This window comes from Panthera uncia, chromosome D4, assembly GCF_023721935.1.
Source record: "Panthera uncia isolate 11264 chromosome D4, Puncia_PCG_1.0, whole genome shotgun sequence".
NCBI lineage: Eukaryota > Metazoa > Chordata > Mammalia > Carnivora > Felidae > Panthera > Panthera uncia.
In genome coordinates, this window is record NC_064807.1 from 54,849,900 (window position 1) to 54,869,083 (window position 19,184).

At 43.1% G+C, this 19,184-nt stretch overlaps 1 protein-coding gene across 4 annotated transcripts; it reads right to left on the reverse strand.

Annotated features, from left to right (window-relative positions):
* Positions 1–98: 98 nt before the first annotated feature.
* Positions 99–19,104, reverse strand: CD4H9orf24 (chromosome D4 C9orf24 homolog). Of its 4 annotated transcripts, none has more exons than XM_049625423.1 (7): positions 18,748–19,104; positions 6,033–6,177; positions 3,827–3,942; positions 2,521–2,596; positions 2,080–2,309; positions 683–769; positions 99–258 (listed from the first exon to the last, which is right to left on the reverse strand). In XM_049625423.1, the coding sequence occupies exons 1-6, from the start codon at positions 18,880–18,882 to the stop codon at positions 683–685; spliced, it is 789 nt and encodes a 262-aa protein (XP_049481380.1). In that variant the 5' UTR covers positions 18,883–19,104; the 3' UTR covers positions 99–258. The 4 variants fall into 4 exon arrangements, with proteins under 4 accessions (XP_049481380.1, XP_049481362.1, XP_049481371.1 ...); XM_049625405.1 differs by having other exon boundaries at positions 2,075–2,309; positions 18,748–19,064; XM_049625414.1 differs by having other exon boundaries at positions 2,075–2,309; positions 3,827–3,939; positions 18,748–19,063.
* Between the last annotated feature and the right edge of the window lie 80 nt (positions 19,105–19,184).

The window sequence follows — 19,184 nt, forward strand, 5'->3', positions numbered from 1 at the left end:
GACTGAGAAACTACAGCTCAGAGGGGGCTTGGCAGAGGCCTGTGTGACTGGCTCCTCACTGCCAGATCCTGCTGGGTAAGGATGCAGGAAGCAGCCTCTGGGGTGAAGAGTTTATTTACTGCTCAGCCCCCTTGTCCCCACCAGCCTGGGCTCTACCAGCAGTGGCAATCAGGATAGGTTTCAGACACAAACTCAGGGTGGATGACATAGTTGTTTCTTTGGGGGCCACCAGTCTTCTTGAAGTGACTTGTGTCCCATCTGTGGGGAGAAATGGGTCAGTTCTTTTAGACCCTCATAGGTCTGATTCCAATTCTCAGTGCTAACTGTGCCCCAACATTTGCCCCTAATACTGCCCCATGCTCTAACACTGACCTCCTGATCTTAGATTCTATTGTTAAATTTCTGATTCCCAATACACACTCCCTGACATTAATTTCTTATCTTCAAGCCCTGAACCTAATGCTTTGATCTCTTGAGTCTAAGTCCCACTGCCAACCTGTGGACCCTTCCATGCCAGCCTCCGTGCCCTCTCATGGGGTTCTCCATTCCCTTGCCAGCTTTGACGTCCCCATGGACTAGCGCCCCCTGGTGGTATCTTCCAATCAGTGCATCGCAGCGGACAACTGTCTCCGCGGTCCCCGCTGCGCTAAGCGCATTTGCAATGTGTTTCCGCCAGACTTACCTAAGGTTCGGACAAGGGTAGTATGACGGCGGGGGAGTTATAACAGCACATTGCATTCCGGGCCGGTGCTCGCAGGGCGATACACCCCTGGAAGAGGAAGTGTTGGGCAGGAGTACGTCGGGCCTTCTGATTTAATCCTATTCCCAAACCCACACCAAGGTTCCTAGCAGCGCTTCAGGTGTCAGTCCTATGGCTCGGAGATCCTCCCCTCCTGCCTCTTGGCCCTTCAAGACCCCACCGAAGGAAGTATCACCTCTGGGAAGACATCTGAAAGTCCCTATCCTCGTTAGGCCTCGTTTCTGCCGCCCAGGCTGGGCCATGGAGCACGGTGGACTCTGGGGAGGGCTGGGCTCCAGTCGTTGAAGACCTGGGAGCCCCCGGATCCTCTCCACTGAAGGGCAGCTATTCCAGCACTAACGGCATTTCTAAGGCTCAGGAACTTTCTCGCTCCCCCCGCCCCTCTGCCCTTGTGAGGGATGAGACTCAGCCTCGCACAATGAATCAGACTCTCTGGGAAAGGGCTGGGGGGGGGGTGGGTGGCGGGGAGGGAATCACCAGGGGTTAGGAACAGGATCCAGGACCCCCCTTTCCTCTCCCAAGCTCTCTAAGACCCCCAGCGGACTTTGGAGTTCTCCCAGACTCAGCCCACTTCGACTGCCATCTGGTGCAGGGAGAAGGTTGCTCTGCAGTTAAGGTTGTAGCTGAACTCTCGGGTCTGTTTCCTCAACAGCAACACGCTAAGTTGTCCACTTTCAGAGGTGCTCCCAGGTCAGGGCCCCTCTGGTAATGCGGTTACTATTTCCTTGCTCACATAACACGGGGCAATGACCCTGCCCGTTGTCGACAGTGACCAAGACCCAGGAACACAAGCCACTTTTTTGAGCACACATGGCACTCCGCAGGCTAGAACCTGCGTCTCCAGGACCTGGTATCCAGATAGGGAACGGAGTGTGGGAAGGGGATGCGACCGACTGGTGTGCAGAGGGTTTCTTCCTCAAAACAAAACAAAGCAAAACAAACAAAAACATAAAACAAACAACCCTCCGCCCCCCAACCCCACAACCTTCCGGGTGGGGCCTCTAGAACAGGTACAGGAACCAGGTTGACCTTGAGCCCAGTTCGGGACGGATAGGGCCAGGAACCTGGGGGAATCTTCGTGCAGATTCTCCGGTCTCAGGGCTCAGCCCAGGCCCTGGGGCCAGAGGGCAGAACAGGACAGGGCCCAGTACGGGTTAGAGGCGGCTGCAAGTGGGGTAGGGTCTGGCATAGGGGTAGGGCAGAGCTAGAACTGGTGAGGGATAGGGCACGCACAGCTGCGGTAAACTGGACCCCCCCGGGGGGCGGGGCTTGTTCGGGAGCGGGCCCGTCTAAGGCTGGAGCTGCCCAGCGAACCTTACAGTCGGCTGCTCTGCGCACAAAGGCCGGTGGCAGCGTTCCGTGCAGGGTGCTCTGGTCACGTAGTAGTCCATCCCGCGTAGACAGTAGTGGCGGCCTGAGCAAGAGCTTTCATAACCCTGGAAGGGCAGGCGGCCCGGCAGCGGGTCCACGCACCCGCATCGGGGAGTGATCTGCGGCAGCCGCTGGTTCCGTGACAGCGAGTTCAACATATTCACCACCACCTCACGCTCTACGTCCGCGGCCCCAAGCCCAGGAGACCCAGATACAGAGTTACAGGAAAGGGGAGAGACAGGGTCAGAGACAGGAAGAGATGGAGACAAAAACAGGGACAGGTAGAGACAGGATTACACCCTCTATAGAACCTTTATCCTCTGCTCAGTCCCCTAGGTCCCATCCCACCGTCCTTCTGGTCTACCCCACCACCGACCACCATCTGTTACCGTAGGCATTGAGTCGCTCCGGCTTAGGAGGGCACTGCAAGGGCATTCCTCGAACAGCTGTCTCCATTCCAGCCTCCTGGAAGTGGCACACACGGTACCTCAAACTCTGACCTGGAAGGGTTCCTCCTTTTGGGGGTCCTCCCTGAACCTCTGGACCAGTTCCAGGCCATGTCTTCTCCTGCCCTCCAGATGATCCCCTACTCTCCCAGGCTCTGAGTGTTTAGGACTGTCACCTGGGAAGGCATTTACTCTGCTTCCGGGGAGGGGAAGGGGAGGGAAGGAAGTGGAGCTGTAGGTGGACAGGTCTGGACCTGGACCTCTGCAACCCTGCCTCAGCCTTTGCCTTTGATTTTACCTCTCTTTGTCTAGCTTCTGTGTGGTTGTGTCTCGGTGTGTCTCTAATTGAGGAGAGGGAGTGTCAATACTACAATATTGCCTGTCCATCAGAATCACCTGGAGAACTTGTGAAAAATTCTGATTCTTGAGGAAGTTCTGATTCACAAGTGTTCAGTAAACCCGAGCTCAGCCATCAGCCTACAGTTGAGAACCTCTGCTCTGGCCTCCCATCCTCTCAAATTTCCTCTTTCCTCCGGCCTGGGCTCCTTCCTATCTCCTTAGAAGACTCTTCTGTATCTATCTACACTGCCACTGGGTGGCCTTGATCTCCCTCCAATTGTCAATGCTCACATCATAAAGGAGAGGAGAGTGGAGCAGGTCATTGACTTCTTGGCTAGGCCTTGTGGGAAGGGGCCAGGTGGTAAGCTTCAGGAAGGTAGCAAGTCAGGGAGTGCACACTAGTTGTGTCCCCACAGAGCCCCACCAAAGTTTGGGATCCAGGGGACCAGGAGTTTTTCATACAGCTCCATTCCTGGGCTCCCTTGTCCCCTAGAAGATACAAACCCTAATTTCACACTTGGGAAAGAGCCCTGGAACATTGCTGGTGGGAAAGGGATGAGGAACTAATTGGTCACTGTGGTTTATTTTCTTATTTTTTATTTTATTACATTTTTTTAAAGTTTATTTATTCTTGAGAGAGAGAGAGAGAGAGAGAGAGACAGAACATGAGCAGGAGAGGGGCAGAGAGAGAGAGAGAGGAGGAGACAGAATCCAAAGCAGGCTCCAGGCTCTGAGCTGTCAGCACAGAGCCCGACGCGGGGCTCGAACTCATGCACCGTGAGATCATGACCTGAGCCAAATCCGGACGCTCAACCCACTGAGCCACCCAGGCACCCCGTCACTGTGGTTTAAAAGGGGAGGGAGGTGTGTGTCCCAGACCCCAGGCATTTGGGTTGGTCACAGTAGATACCTTAGGTAGCTGGGGAAGGCATGTGGTATGTTTGTTCCAGCTGGTACAGTTGTAAGGTCCCATCCTCCATGTGTTATACCGGTCACCACATAGGTAGTATGGGTTGCATTTGTCTACTTGATCATAGGGGTAGAGACATAAGACATTGTTATTCCTTATTCTACCCCAGGATCCAGGTCTCCCTAGATGTTTCTCCTCTGATCCCCAGCACAAAGCTGGACTCTTACTAATATCCCTCAGGCCAGTCAAGACCAGCCTGTCCCCAGATTTGGACACTGAGATGTAGGCCATTTTTCACCTAAGGCAAGCTCCTGAGTGGGGTCTGGATCCTTTGAGCTGATCACTTTGCATCCTGGCACCACCCTCTCTGAATCAGCCAGCCTGAAAATGGATCCTTCTCCCAATTCCTCCCTCTCATCTTCCACATCCAGGCTCCAAAATTTGCTTATTCTGCATCCTTAAAATCACTTGAATCTATCCCCTCTTCCAGTCCCCCATGATCTCACCTCTGTATCTCTTCAGTACCATAAGCAGGAGACAATATCATGTCGTGATTAATAGAATGAACTCCACAGACATTTGGGGTTCAAATCTCAGCTCTGCCAAATATTAGCTCTATATGACCTTGACTGAATTAATTAATTTCACTGTGTCTCAGTCTTCTCAATTTTAAAATGGGGTAATAGTACGATATACCTCACAGGGTTGTTGTGAGATTTCAGTGAGTTAATATATGTAAAAAGCTTGGAACAATGCCTGGTACATAGAAAACTATTATTACAATTAGCCTACTAACCTCCCTGTCTCCTCTTGAAATCCTAAATCCACTCTCTACATAGATTTTCACAAATGAAAATCAGACCAAGACACTTCTCTACCTAAAAATCCTTCAAAGCCCCACTCGCCCAGTCATCTAAGTCTATCCTAAAGGCCATCTGTGATCTACTACCCTAACACTCTGAAAGAACACATGTGAGAGACACCAGGGAAGGAGGTGTAGGAACCCTAGAGGAAGAGCAGGTGTGTTTATGGGTGGGACAGTGTGTTGGGATTTGGAGTTCTGGATTGGTGAGTTGGAAATACTAAGTTTGAGGTGTTTGGGGACATTCAGGTAAAGTTGACTATAATCCGATGGAGAGTGGAATTCTGGTGAGAAGTCAAGGATAGAAATAAAGAGAGTTGTCGTTTAAGACATTGTTAGATAAAATGGTCTTAGGAGAGGAGTAAGGAGAGAAGAGGGCTCAGATTAGCACCCCGAGGAACCCCACATTTCCGGGATGGGGGGATAAGAGACCCAGGCAAATGAAGCATCAGAGAAGCTGAGGAAGGAAGGAATTTCAAGAAGGAAAGAGTGGTCAGAGACTGAAATGCATAGTGTAGGTCTCATAAGGTAAAAATTGAAAAGTCCCATGGATGTGGTAATTAGAACTACACAAGAGCAGTTTTAATGTTTGAGTGTAGGAGATTCAGACTCCCAATTTCAACTGGATAAATATTTATCATCAATTAATTCAATAAATACTTATTAGGCCTGATGGTGTTCTAGATGGAGGGCACAACTGTAAATGAGACAAGACTCTGGTCTTTTGGAATGTATGGGGAGACCTCATAAACATCTAACCAAATGGGAAAGATAATTCGTCATAAGGTGTAAGAAGGAGTAAGGAAGTAGAGACACCGAGTGTAGACTATGTTTCCAAGAATCTTAGTTGAGAAGGGGAGGACTAAGGGAATTTTTAGGAAGGAAGGGATTAGAAAAGGCTTCCGGTTGGGGGGAAAGAGGTGTGCTAGGGCAGAGAGATGCAGCAGAGATGGGGACAGTGATAGAAGAGGGTCACTAAGAAGATGGGAAAAGATGGCACTGGAATATACCTGGAGGGATTTGTTTGGAGGAGGTTAATACTCCCTCCATCTCTCTAGGGATAAGACCCAGGCATCTTCTGGTTCTTTGGCACAGGTATGAAACTCCCAAAAGTCAGGGCCTGGGTCTCCTCCTCTAGGGTCAGGAATAGGGTCAGGAACAGGGTCAGGTCAGGTGGTTGGGAGTCAAGCTGGGGTGGAGGTGATTGGAGAAGCCCAGATTATGGGTGAGGATAAAGTTGATATGGGATCAGGGTGGACATCAGGATCCAAGTTGGACTAAGGTTAAGGGTCATTGTTGAGGTCACTGAGTGGGGTCAGAGTTGAGTAAGGGGTGAGGACCTACCTTCCTCTTGACAGAGCCAGTATTTCTCAGGAAAGTAGGGGTGGCCTGCTATGGAACTCTTATAGCTGTAGTCCTGCACAGCACATTTGACCATCTTCTGCAGGGCTTCAGGATCCACGTGGCGCTGCATAGTCTGAGTCAGGCCCTGGGCAAAGGGAGAGGGGAGGAAATAGCTAGGTTCATAGAGGCTCCAGCCTTGGTGTCCTGCCGGACTCAGATACAGCCCCTATTGAGAAAGTCAGCCCAGGTGGGTCAACACTCCTCCCTATGCCAGAGGGATCCTCATGCCAGTCTTGGCCCCCTCTGCATAGTTTTTTTTTTTGTTTGTTTGAATTACACTTTGCTCCTTTCTTTCTATCTAAGGCTCAGGCTTGGAGCCAGGCATTTGTCCTCAGAGTGCTTTTCTGATGTTCTCATTTCTGTCTTTTTCTTGACTGGGAGATCTTTCAGGGAAGAGCTGGGTATTTCTGTCCTCGTTCTTCCAGACTGTGGGCTATCTGGGAGCAGGGCCTGGGTGTCCAACAGACCAATAGACCCCTGGTATAACCTGGAGCCTCGGGAAAAGCTGGCTGTCCTTGGATCCAGCTACCTTATGCAGGTATTTTGGACAGGGAGTGCTCTCTGGAAATCTGGCACCTTGAAGGATATGTAGGATGGGGCTGGAAGGACACCTAATTTAAAATTGAATTCCCTGACTCCAACTTGACCCTGAGTCTACTGTGGCTCTGATGTTGACACTGATATTACCCTTGACCCTGACATTCACTTTGCGCTAGTCCTTATCCTACCCTGACCTTTTTCTTCCTCTTGTTTGAGGCCCTGGGTCCCTCTGCTTCTTGGGGTTTACCTCATCTTAGTCTTATCTCCTACAACCCTCCCAAACCCTCTCCCAAACCCTTGTTTGGCTAGATCTGTGGAATTCCTGATTAAGACCTACCTTTGGGGCTCCCTTGTTCTCAGCTGAGGGCAGAATACCAAGTTAGTTGTGATACAGTAGATCTCTGCAAGCAGCTGTATGAAAAGGCAGCTGGGTTACAGAGGTGGGACAATCAGCAAAGTCAGAGACCAGAAAGGACTTCCTAATAGTGGGCAGCAAGGTGCTGGGATGTGGTGGACATAGTGGAAAAGCAAGGTGCTGGAAATGTGTACCCACATTTCTCCCTTATGATATGAAGGGCAAAGTCTTCTCTTGGCCAAGATTAGACCTGGTGTCCCTATTTCCCTGAAAACCTTGCAGCTGAGGGGTTTCTTGGATCTCTGTGCCCAGCTGAGGTTTTGTTTTGTGGGCAGACCCCTGCACAGTCGTACTCCATATGAGTAAAAGAGCCCCATGACTTGGCATTCCCCTGACCTTTATACATACATACATACATACATACATGCACACATACAGATGTAGAGCTATACAATCATACACACACACATACACATACAGAGTCATTTAAAAGAACTCATTGACATTATCAATTTTCCCTCAGAGGCTTTACTCAGATGTCTGTATTTTTTTATAGAACCATTTAAATTTTTCCCATTGATTTTTTTAAATTTTATTTTTTATTTTTTAAAATGTATATCCAAATTAGTTAGCATATAGTGAAACAATGATTTCAGGAGTAGATTCCTTAATGCCCCTTACCCATTTAGCCCATCCCCCCTCCCACAACCTCTCCAGCAACCCTCAGTTTGTTCTCCATATTTATGAGTCTCTTCTGTTTTGTCCCCCTCCCTGTTTTTATATTATTTTTGTTTCCCGTCCCTTATGGTCATCTGTTTTGTCTCTTAAAGTCCTCATATGAGTGAAGGCATACGATTTTTGTCTTTCTCTGACTAATTTCACTTAGCATAATACCCTCCAGTTCCATCCACGTAGTTGTAAGTGGCAAGATTTCATTCTTTTTGATTACTGAGTAATACTCCATTATCCATTCATCCATCGATGGACATTTGGGTTCTTTCCATACTTTGGCTATTGTTGATAGTGCTGCTATAAACATGGGAGTGCCATGCGTCCCTTCGAAACAGCACACCTGTATCCCGTGGATAAATGCCTAGTAGTGCAATTGCTGGGTTGTAGGGTAGTTCTATTTTTAGTTTTTTGAGGAACCTCCATACTGTTTTCCAGAGTGGCTGCACCAGCTTGCATTCCCACCAACAATGCAAAAGAGATCCTCTTTCTCCACATCCTCACCAACATCTGTTGTTGCCTGAGTTGTTAATGTTAGCCATTCTGACAGGTGTGAGGTGGTAACTCATTGTGGTTTTGATTTGTATTTCCCGGATGATGAGTGATGTGGAGCATTTTTTCGTGTGTCGGTTGGCCATCTGGATGTCTTCTTTGGAGAAGTGTCTATTCATGTCTTTTTCCCATTTCTTCACTGGATTATTTGTTTTTTGGGTGTTGAGTTTGATAAGTTCTTTATAGATTTTGGATACTAACCCTTTATCTGTCATTTGCAAATATCTTCTCCCATTCTGTCAGTTGCCTTTAGTTTTGCTGATTGTTTCCTTCGCTGTGCAGAAACTTTTTATTTTGATGAGGTCCCAGTAGTTCAATTTTGCTTTTGTTTCCCTTGCCTCCAGAGACGTGTTGAGTAATAAGTTGCTGTGGTCAAGATCAAAGAGGTTTTTACCTGCTTTCTCCTCAAGGATTTTGATGGCTTCCTGTCTTAAATTGAGGTCTTTCATCCATTTGAGTTTTTGTGTATGGTGTAGGAAAGTGGTTCAGGTTCATTCTTCTGCATGTCGCTGTCTAGTTTTCCCAGCACCACTTGCTGAAGAGACTGTCATTATTCCATTGGATATTCTTTCCTGCTTTGTCAAAAATTAGTTGGCCATATGTTTGTGGGTCCATCTCTGGGTTCTCTATTGTGTTCCATTGATCTGAGTGTCTGTTCTTGTGCTCGTACCATACTGTCTTGATGATTACAGATCTGTAGTATAGCTTGAAGTCTGGGATTGTGATGCCTCCTGCTTTGGTGTTCTTTTTCAAGATTGCTTTGGCTATTTGGGGTCTTTCCTGATTCCGTATCAATTTTAGGATTATTTGTTCTAGCTCTGTGAAGAATCCTGGTTTTACTTTGATAGGGATTGCATTGAATATGTAGATTGCTTTGGGTAGTATCAACATTTTAACAATATTTGTTCTTCCTATTCAGGAGCATGGAATCTTTTTCCATTTTTTTTTTGTGCCTTCTTCAATTTCTTTCATAATCTTTCTATAGTTTTCAGTGTATAGATTTTTCACCTCTTTGGTTAGATTTATTCCTAGGTATTTTATGGTTTTTTGTGCAACTGTAAATGGGATCGATTCCTTGATTTCTCTGTCACTTCATTGTTGGTGTACAGGAATGCAACCGATTTCTGTGCATTGATTTTATATCCTGCCACTTTGCTGAGTTCATGGATCAGTTCTAGCAGTTTTTGGTGGAATCTTTTGAGTTTTCCATATAGAGTAACATGTCATCTGTGAAGAGTGAAAGTTTGACCTCCTCCTGGCCGATTTGGATGCCTTTTATTTCTTTGTGTTGTCTGATTGCTGAGGCTAAGACTTCCAATACTATGTTGAATAACAGTGGCAAGAGTGGACATCCCTGTCTTGTTCCTCAGTTTTTCCCCATTGAGGATGATATTAGTGTTGGGTCGTTCATATATGGCTTTTATGATCTCGAGGTATGCTCCTTCTATCCCTACTTTCTTGAGGGTTTTTATCAAGAAAGGATGCTGTATTTTGTCAAATGCTTTCTCTGCATCTATTGAGAGGATCATATGGTTCTTGTCCTTTCTTTTATTGATGTGATGAATCACGTTAATTGTTTTGCAGATATTGAACCAACCCTGCATCCCAGTTATAAATCCCGCTTGGTCGTGGTGAATATTTTTTTTATGTATTGTTGAATCCGGTTGGCTAATATCTTGTTGAGGATTTTTGCATCCATGTTCATCAGGGAAGATGTGTGTATTTTTGATTGTCTACTCATGTTTATGAGTGGGAGACTAAAAAAGCTTACTGGAGGCTTTGAGCTGTGGGTGGGCTTTATCAACCATGAGAATCATTGTAGGATGGCTTGGCTAAACTACTTTTGTCAAATTCTGTCAGTATCTGTAGGTCTTTCCTCTTGGGCTGATCAGATCTTTCATAAGAGACTCAATCTCTAGCCTGCAGGTGGTGACCTAGGCTGCCAGTGTTCTGAGAACCTAGTGGAGAAGAGAGGTGCTGGGGGTTTTAGGATTCAGTATGTAGAGGTTCACCTGTTTTCAATATGGTACCCTGCTCTCAACTGGGCCTGAGATCCTCACCAAAAGATAAGCTTTCTAACTTTTGCAGAGGTGGGGCAGGCAGTCACCCCATGGCATGGAATAGAAGAGGGGATTAGTGGGTTTAGCTGGGGGTTTTTTTGAGAGAGAGAGAGAGAGAGAGAGAGAGAGAGGTAGAGGGGCAGAGGGAGAGAGAGAATCCCAAGCAGGCTCCATGCCCAGCACAGAACCTGAAGTGGGGCTCAATCCTATGACCCTGGGTTCATAGCCTGAGCTGAAATCAAGAGATGCTAAACCAACTGAGCCACCCAGATGCCCCGGGTTTAACTGCTTCTTAAATGGCTTTCAAAACATCCTTATTTTAGCCTTGGTTCTTTCCCATCTTCAGTTACAGAGAAGCCTAGTATTACCAATTCCTGAGCTTTTTTGAAAATTCTGCAGTTTTAATTTGAATTATGTCTTGTGTTCCCTTCTGCTGGCTTGGATTCTGCTTTCTCAGATCTGCTGTCAGGTACTACTTATTTATTGTACTTTCAAGCCTCTGAAATTTTGCTACCATTGTCCCTTCTGTCTCTTACTACTCTTGTGAGTTTATGTGTTAAACTCCATTTACAGGAGTTTTAGAGAGTTTCAGGAGAGAGTCAAAATACATATGTAAATTTTAGCCCAGACAATTATAGTTGTATATTCCATGTACTAATCCTTTGTCAATTACATGTTGCAAATATTTTCTTTCTGTGGCTTGTATCTTCATTTTCTTTATAGTGTCTTTTAATGAACAGAAGTTCTTAATTTTAACATATATGAATTTATTAATCTCTTCTTTTATGTAGTACTTTTGTAACTTAAGAAATACAATCATACTCTAAGATAATGGAGATAATGTCCTATATTTTCTTCTAAAAGCTATAGTTTTACTTTCTATATTTAAGCCTTTAATCTGTCAGGAATTGCTATTGGAGTTGGGTGTGAGTTAGGAATCAGTTTTCTTTTTATCCTTATGGACAACCGATTGTCTCATTGAATAGTCTATCTCTCCCCCATTCACTGATTTGTAATGCTACCCCAAGTGTGATATATCTTTTCCCATAGCTTTACTTTCAATCATCTCTGTTGTATATCGTTCCCATATATATTTATATATGGCTCCGTATCTGATCTGTTTCATTCTCTATCAATCAATTTGGCTGTCCCTACAGTAATACTATGCTTTATAAATTTCTATAGCTTAGTAATAATACTACTTTCTGATTGGGCAAATCTCCTCCTTCTCTGGTGTGTTTTAGTTATTTCTGGGGCCTCTGCTTTTCTCTATAAATTTCAATTTTTTAAAAGTCATCTCTATACCCAAGGTGGGATTTGAACTCATGACCTCAAGATCAAGAGTTGTATTCTCTACTGACTGAGCCAGACAGGCACCCCTCTATAAATTTTAGAAACAGCTTTTCAAAGTCTTCAAAAAATACTGTTGAGAATTGCTTTGAATTTTTATGTTGGTCATTCTTCCAATCCAAAAACATGTTATACTTCTCCATTTATTTATATTCTTAAGTATTGAAAGTTTTATATTATCCATATAGTTTTATACACAGATTTATTTCTACTTACTTTTGTTTCTTCTTGCTAGAATGATATACATATATGTATGTATCTGTGTATATATCTTTTAATTTTTATTTAGAAATATTTATTTTTGAGAGAGAGAGAGAGAGAGAAAGCATGAGTGAGGGAGGGGCAGAGAGACAGGGAGAGAGAGAAGCCCAAGCAGGCTCCACGCTGTCAGCACAGAGCTTGATGGGGGGCTTGATCTCATGAACGGTGAGATCATGATCTGAGCCAAAATCAAGAGTCAGATGCTTAACCTACTGATCCACCCAGGCACCCCTATATAGATATATATTTTAAATTATGCTTCCTGGGGCTCCTGGCTGCCTCTGTAGGAAAAGCACACCACTCTGGATCTTGGGGTCATGAGTTTGATCCACAAGTTGGGTGTAGAGATTACTTAAGATGAATAAATACATGAAAATTTTTAAAAAATAAAGCAAAATAAAATAATGCTTTCTAAATATTTGCTGTTAATGTAGAGAAATGTCAAAAAAAAGAAATGTCATTGACTTTTTATCTTATATTGACCCAACTTTCTAAATTCTTATTCTAATAATACAACTGTATTATCTGTAAATAATAAGGTTGTTGTATTCCTTTCTTACCTTTGCATCTTACATGATATTGTTTTCCAATATGCAACTTATCTCATGTTGTTTTCCAAATTTTGGCTCTTTTCTTAAATTTAACAAATTAAAAATCACAATTATTTTCATTGACATTGGTTGCTTAAATTTATCTTATGTTTACTAATTTCTTAGCTCACCATTCTTTTTTGCATCTCGGACCTTCCTTATGTGATCACTTTCCTTCTCCCCAAAGTACGGCCTTTAGAAGTTCTTTTATTACAGGTCTGATGGTAGTAAACACTTTAGTTTTTGTTTGCCTGTAAATATCTTTATCTTACTTTTATTCTTGAAAGGAAGAGAGTTTGAAAATAATTTTCCTCTGCCTGTTTTTAAGGTCATCTCTTAAGCTGGTGTTACGAAGTTCCACTGTGAGGTACCAGAGTGTGAAATTCCTTTTATTTAATTCTATATCTGTGGATTCATTTCTTTCATTAGTTCTGGAAAATTTGGAGCCTTTTTCTCTTCAGATAATGCCTATTTTCCTTTCTGCTCTTTCCTTTTGAGACTCTGAGTAGATGTGTATGGGATCTTCTGTCTTTTCATATTGCTTAATGTTTCTTTTATATTTTTTAACACTGGGTCTCTGTGCTGCATTCTGGGAAATTTCTTTTGCTCTTTCATTTCACTGACATTTAAAAACATTTCTTTTTAAATTCCAGTTAGTTAACATACAGTGTTGTATTATTTTCATGTGTACTTTATAGTGATTCAACAATTCTGTATATCACCCAGTGCTCATTCCAACAAGTACACTCCTTAATCCCTATCATCTATTTAACCCATCCCTCAACCCACCTCACCTCTGATAACTATCAGTTTGTTCTCTATAGTTAAGAGTCTGTTTCTCGGTTTCTTTCTCTCTCTCTTTTTTCCTCTTTGCTCATTTGTTTTGTTTCTTAGATTCCACATGAGTTAAACCATGGTATTTGTTTTTATTTCACTTAGCATTATACCCTCTAGCTCTATCCATATCATTACAAATGGCAAGGTTTCACTCTTTTTTATTGGCTGAATAATATTCCATTGTATATATATATATATATATATATATACACCATATCTTCATTCATCAGTCGATGGACACTTGGGCTGCTTCCATATCTTGGCTATTGTAAATAATGTGCTATAAACATAGAGCTGCACGTATCCCTTTGAATTAGCATTTTTGTATTCTTTGGGTAAATACCTAGTAGTGTGATTGCTGGATCATTGGATAGTTCTATTTTTAATTTTTTAAGGAACCTCTACAGTGGCTGTACCAGTTTGCATTCCCATCAATGGTGTCAGAGGGTTCTCATTTTTCCACATCTTCACCAACCCCTGTTTCTTGTGTTGTTGATTTTAGTCATTCTGATAGGCGTGAAGTAATAGCTCATTGTAGTTTTGATTTGCATTTCCCTGATGGTAAGTGATAATGAACACCTTTTCATGTATCTGTTGGCCATCTGTATGTCTTCCTTAGAGAAATATTTGTTCTTGTCTTCTGCCCATTTAAAAATTGGATTATTTCTTTTGTGGGTGAGTTTTAAAAGTTCTTTATATATTTTAGATATTAACTCTTTATTGGATATGTCATTTGCAAATACCTTCTCCCATTCTGTAGGTTGCCTTTAAATTTTTTTAAATTAAAAATTAAATTTTTTTGAAAAGTTTATTCATTTACTTTGAGAGAGAGAGCTGAGGAGGGGCAGAGAGAGGGGGAGAGAGAGAATCCCAAGCTGGCTCCACACTGCCAGTGCAGAACTGTACTCAGGGCTTGATCCCACAAACCATGAGATCATGACTTGAACCAAAACCAAGAGTCTGAAGCTTAACTGACTGAGTCACTGAGGCATCTCCTGTAAGGTTTCCTTTTAGTTTTGTTGATTGTTTCCTTGACATGCAGAAGCTTTTTATTTTGATGTAGACCTAATAGTTTACTTTTGCTTTTGTTTCCCTCACCTCAGGAGACATATCTAGAAAAAAATTGCTACAGGCAATGTTAGAGGTTACTACCTGTGTACTCTTCTAGGATTTTTATGGTTTCAGGTCACACATTTATGTTTTAATCCATTTGAACTTTTTGTGTATAGAAAGTGGTACAGTTTCTTTCTGTTCCATGTTGATGTCCCATTTTCCCAACACCAGTTGTTGAAGAGACTTCCATTTTCCATTGGATATTCTTTCCTGCTTTATCAAAGATTAATTGACCATATAGTTGTGAGTTTATCTCTGGGTTTTCTATTCTGTTCTATTGTTTTGTGTCTATTTTTGTGCCAGCACCATACTGTTTGGATTACTACAGCTTTTTAAAAAATGTTTATTTATTTTGAGAGAGATAGAGCCAGCACAAGCAGGGGGAGGGGCAGAGAGCTAGGGAGAGAGAGAATCCCAAGCAGGCTCCACACTGTCAGCACAGAGCCCAACGTGGGGCTTGAACCCACGAACCATGAGATCATGACCTGAGTCGAAACCAAGAGTCAGTCAACCAATGGACTGAGCCACCCAGGTGCCCCTGATTACTACAGTTTTTAATATAATTTGAAGTCTGGAATTGTGATGCCTCCAGCTTGGTTTTCTTTTTTAAAATTGCTTTGGCTATTTGGGGTCTTTTGTGGTTTCATACAAATTTTAGAATTGTTTATTCTAGTTCTATGAAAAATGCTGTTGTTATTTTGATAGGGATTGCATTAAATCCTGCTTTGGATTGCTTTGGATAGTGGAGACATTTTAACAATATTTGTTCTAATCCATGAGCATGGAATGTCTTTCTGTTTCTGTCATTTCACTGATGCTCTTCAACTGTGTCTAATCTGCCCTTTGACCCATCCACTGAGTTTTTGGTTTTTTATTTTTATTTGAGTTTTTGGTTTTAACACGTATATTTTTTATTTCTAAAATTTCCATTTGGTTCTTTTTTACATTTGTCTGGTCTTTAAAAAATATAATCACTTGTTGCTTGCTCATTTTGATGATTTCATTTTTTTAATGAATTTTTTTAATGTTTATTTATTTATTTATTTATTTTTAATTTTTTTTTTCAACGTTTTTTAATTTATTTTTGGGACAGAGAGAGACATAGCATGAACGGGGGAGGGGCAGAGAGAGAGGGAGACACAGAATCGGAAACAGGCTCCAGGCTCTGAGCCATCAGCCCAGAGCCTGACGCGGGGCTCGAACTCACGGACCGTGAGATCGTGACCTGGCTGAAGTCGGACGCTTAACCGACTGCGCCACCCAGGCGCCCCAATGTTTATTTATTTTTGAAGGAGAGAGAGACAGAGCGTGAGTGGGGAAGGGCAGAGAGAGAAGGAGACACGGAATCCGAAACAGGCTCCAGGCTCTGAGCTGTCAGCACAGAGCCTGACGCAGGGCTCGAACTCACGAGCTGTGAGATCATGACCTGAGCTGAAGTCGGGCACTTAACTGCCGGAGCCACCCAAGCGCCCCATCACATTTTATTTTTAATATTTCATAATAATTATTTTGTATTCTTTAACTGTTAATGCAATATCTGAAGTCCTTGGTGGTTTTAGTCTGTTATCTGTTGTTTCTGCTGTCATATGGTGGTTTGTTTCCTTTTATCTCTTATTGTGCACTCAGATTTGATGGACTTTACTCTGATATTTGGAAGCCTACATTCAGGATATTTTCCACTACAGAAGATATACATTCATCATGTGTGCATGTGTGTGTGTATGTGTGTTGTGGGGGAAGGGACCCAGAGATCACTAAATTTTCTGGTTCAGTTTGGAGTTTAAGATTTAGTTTCTTCACCTTTCAGCTAGCTTATAAACTCCTGCTTATAGGGCTGATATTGGCATTCATCCTCAGGGCCTCCTTCTAAGTATACTTACCACTCATCTCCATGAAAGTCCAAAACAAAATAAAAACTGTTATGCAAGACCTAGTCGTTTTGAAGCAGGAGGGCCCTTTAGAGTTTCTAGGTCACCATACTACCAGAAGGAGAAGCCTTTCCTTCATTTTTAATCTCACTGCTGTCTGGATTTCACACCTCTCCACTCACTGAAGCTGTCTGGCCAGATTACTAAGGGTTACTACATCCAAGAGATCCACATCTGTGTCGACATTTGACTCTGACCTTTGTCTAATAATGCTGTCTTTGTTGGTTTCTCTTTGGTTTTCCTCCTATCACCCAGTCTCCTTTTATGGCTCTTCTTCCTTTACTTTCCTCTTAAACAATCAATATTCTCTGAAGTCCACCCTTGACCTCCTTCTTACTCTTCCTTGGCAATCTCATTCACTCCTATGACTTTAGCTACCATGGTATGTTGATTTCAAAATCTGTATCTGTAAGCCAAACCTCTTCCCTTTGCTTCACATAAGTATATCCAACTACTCACCAGATATCTCTTGGAAGTCCTTGAATATTTTTGTCCCAAAATGAACTCTGAATCTCTTTTTAATCTGCAATTCCAAATCTCAGTTGATAGAACTACTCCTCCAGTTGCCAGAGCCCCAAACCCAGGAGTATTCCTTATCTGTCCTCTCTTCTTTATATCTAGATGGTGACCAAAAGCTGTTGTTCTACTTTTTAAAATGCCCTCCTATTGAATGTCAAAAAGCAGGCAGGCACTCTCATATTTTTCTGATGGGCATGTAAATCATTATAACCCTTATTATAGCAATTTGAAGTGTGTATCAAAGGTTTTTGAAGTGTGTATATCATTTCCCCCAACAATTTCATGTTTGAGAATTTATCCTAAGAAAATAGTTGAAGTCTACAGATGTACACAAACGGTTATACTAGCAAAATTTTATAAATAATATAAATTTCCAATAAGATTCCTTAAATATATTTTGGTACATTCATAAAATAAAATACCATAGAGTCATTAAAATGACATTATAGAATATTTTTACACAAGAAAATGTACCTGGATATGTGGTTATGTGAAAAGAGCAAGATTCAAAATGTTAGTATACAATGTGACACCATTTCCATAAAAGATATTCACTTCCTGAAAGGGCATATAATAATAAATTAACAATGGTTAATTTGGATAGTGAGATTATAGGCCTTTCTGCTTTGTGCTTGTCTGAGTTATCCCAATTTTCTGCATTGAGCATGTATTTATTTTATAAACATTATTTTAAAAATTCTCTCCTATTAAAAAAATTCCTTTTTCACTGTCACAGTCTCTCCTTATCTCTCACCTATACCCTCCTCCCTCATCCTTCACCGCCTCACTGTGAGCCTAGCCCTGAGCCCCAACTCTGCCTCCAAATCTCCTACCACTGTGGCTCCTCTCACCATAGGCTAGCCTCTCTCTCTGCTCCGGTTCTTAATTCCTGGTGGATTCCTGTCTCTAGGTTGCCCTTTCCCATAACTCTTTTCTGCTGGAAGCCTCCTCCTTCAGTATCTTTTAGTAGACCTGCCCAGGAATGCTTTCCCCTTTCCAGCTCTTGTACCAGTACATCCACTGGGCAACCCTACTTTGTTTCCTTGTTTGCTGAGAGCTCTTCAAAGGCACAGCCTGGGCTTTCATTGTTGTATCTGCATTGTGCCTGGCACATGTAGATACTCACCATTTGTTGGATGGTACACACAGATAAATTCTCTTAAGCAGAGTCACAAGTAGACTCACAGATCTTGTCTCCATCTTGTGAAAGCAGCACAGACCCACTTGACCACTTACCTTCAAGCACAGACATACAGACACAAGAAGATTGTGATACATATTCATGAAAACATGCCTATAGCACATTTCCTGGCATATCCCACAGGCAGCCTTAGGGCCTTTGCATTTTCTGATCACTCTGCCTGGAACCCTATTCTTTGAGCTCTTCACAGAGCTAGTTCTTCTCTCTTACCTTTCCAGTCTCAGTTCAATGTCACCACAAGAAAGAGCTCTTCCATGACCTCTCTAAGTAGTTCTGCCTGGTTACTTTCTATTTCCATTAATCTGTTTATTTCCTACATAGCATTTTGGATAATTTATAAAACTTGTTTATTTCTTGATAATTATCTATCTTTCCCCTCCTCCTCTGTTGGGGTAACAGGGCACCATGAGGGCAGAATTTTGTACTATTTTATATATTATTATAAATTCCATGACTAGGCAAATGAATAAAACACACACACATGTGTGTATGCACACATGCACACACACACACACAGCTACAAATAATTACAAACACATAATGACAACCACACACTACCAGTCATTCAGACACACATGACCATACACTCTGGCCTGCCAGCCCACCCAGCCCCCACTTACCGGGGTCACAAACTTGTTGGCTTCCCAGGCCCACAGAGGTGGGTCTTTATAGACCTCCTTGATAGAGGTTGGAGCCCTGTAGGAGTCACTGTAGGTGCTGATGGGGGTCTTGGTCTTACGGGAGAAGAGGAACATAGTGAGGTCTAGGGGATGTCGTGGTGGGCTTTACCTACCAAGGACTCCTGTAAGACATCAGTGACCTCCACCCCCTCCCAGATAGCCCACACCTCCAACCCCGGCAGGTGCCGCTAGCTGCTGTGACCCCTCCTATGGAGGATCTCTCAGCTTCTCTCCCCTACAACCTTACTGCTCCTACCCCACCCTGCTTTCCCCTCTAGGATGGGCACTGCCCATTATGATATCACCTGGCTCAGCCCCGTCCCTGGAGAGGTGAGGAGATCCAATTCCCTTCCCACCCCCAGCCTCTTACTGCCTCA

Excerpts from the sequence above, each read along its gene's own strand:
- CD4H9orf24 (XM_049625405.1), bottom strand. The coding sequence starts at position 18,882 with ATGTTCCTCTTCTCCCGTAAGACCAAGACCCCCATCAGCACCTACAGT. Across the intron at positions 6,178-18,747 it reads CCAACAAGTTTGTGACCCCG|GGCCTGACTCAGACTATGCA; the intron begins GTAAGTGGGGGC and ends CCCTTTGCCCAG. Across the intron at positions 770-2,074 it reads GCAGAGCAGCCGACTGTAAG|GGGTGTATCGCCCTGCGAGC; the intron begins GTTCGCTGGGCA and ends TTCCTCTTCCAG.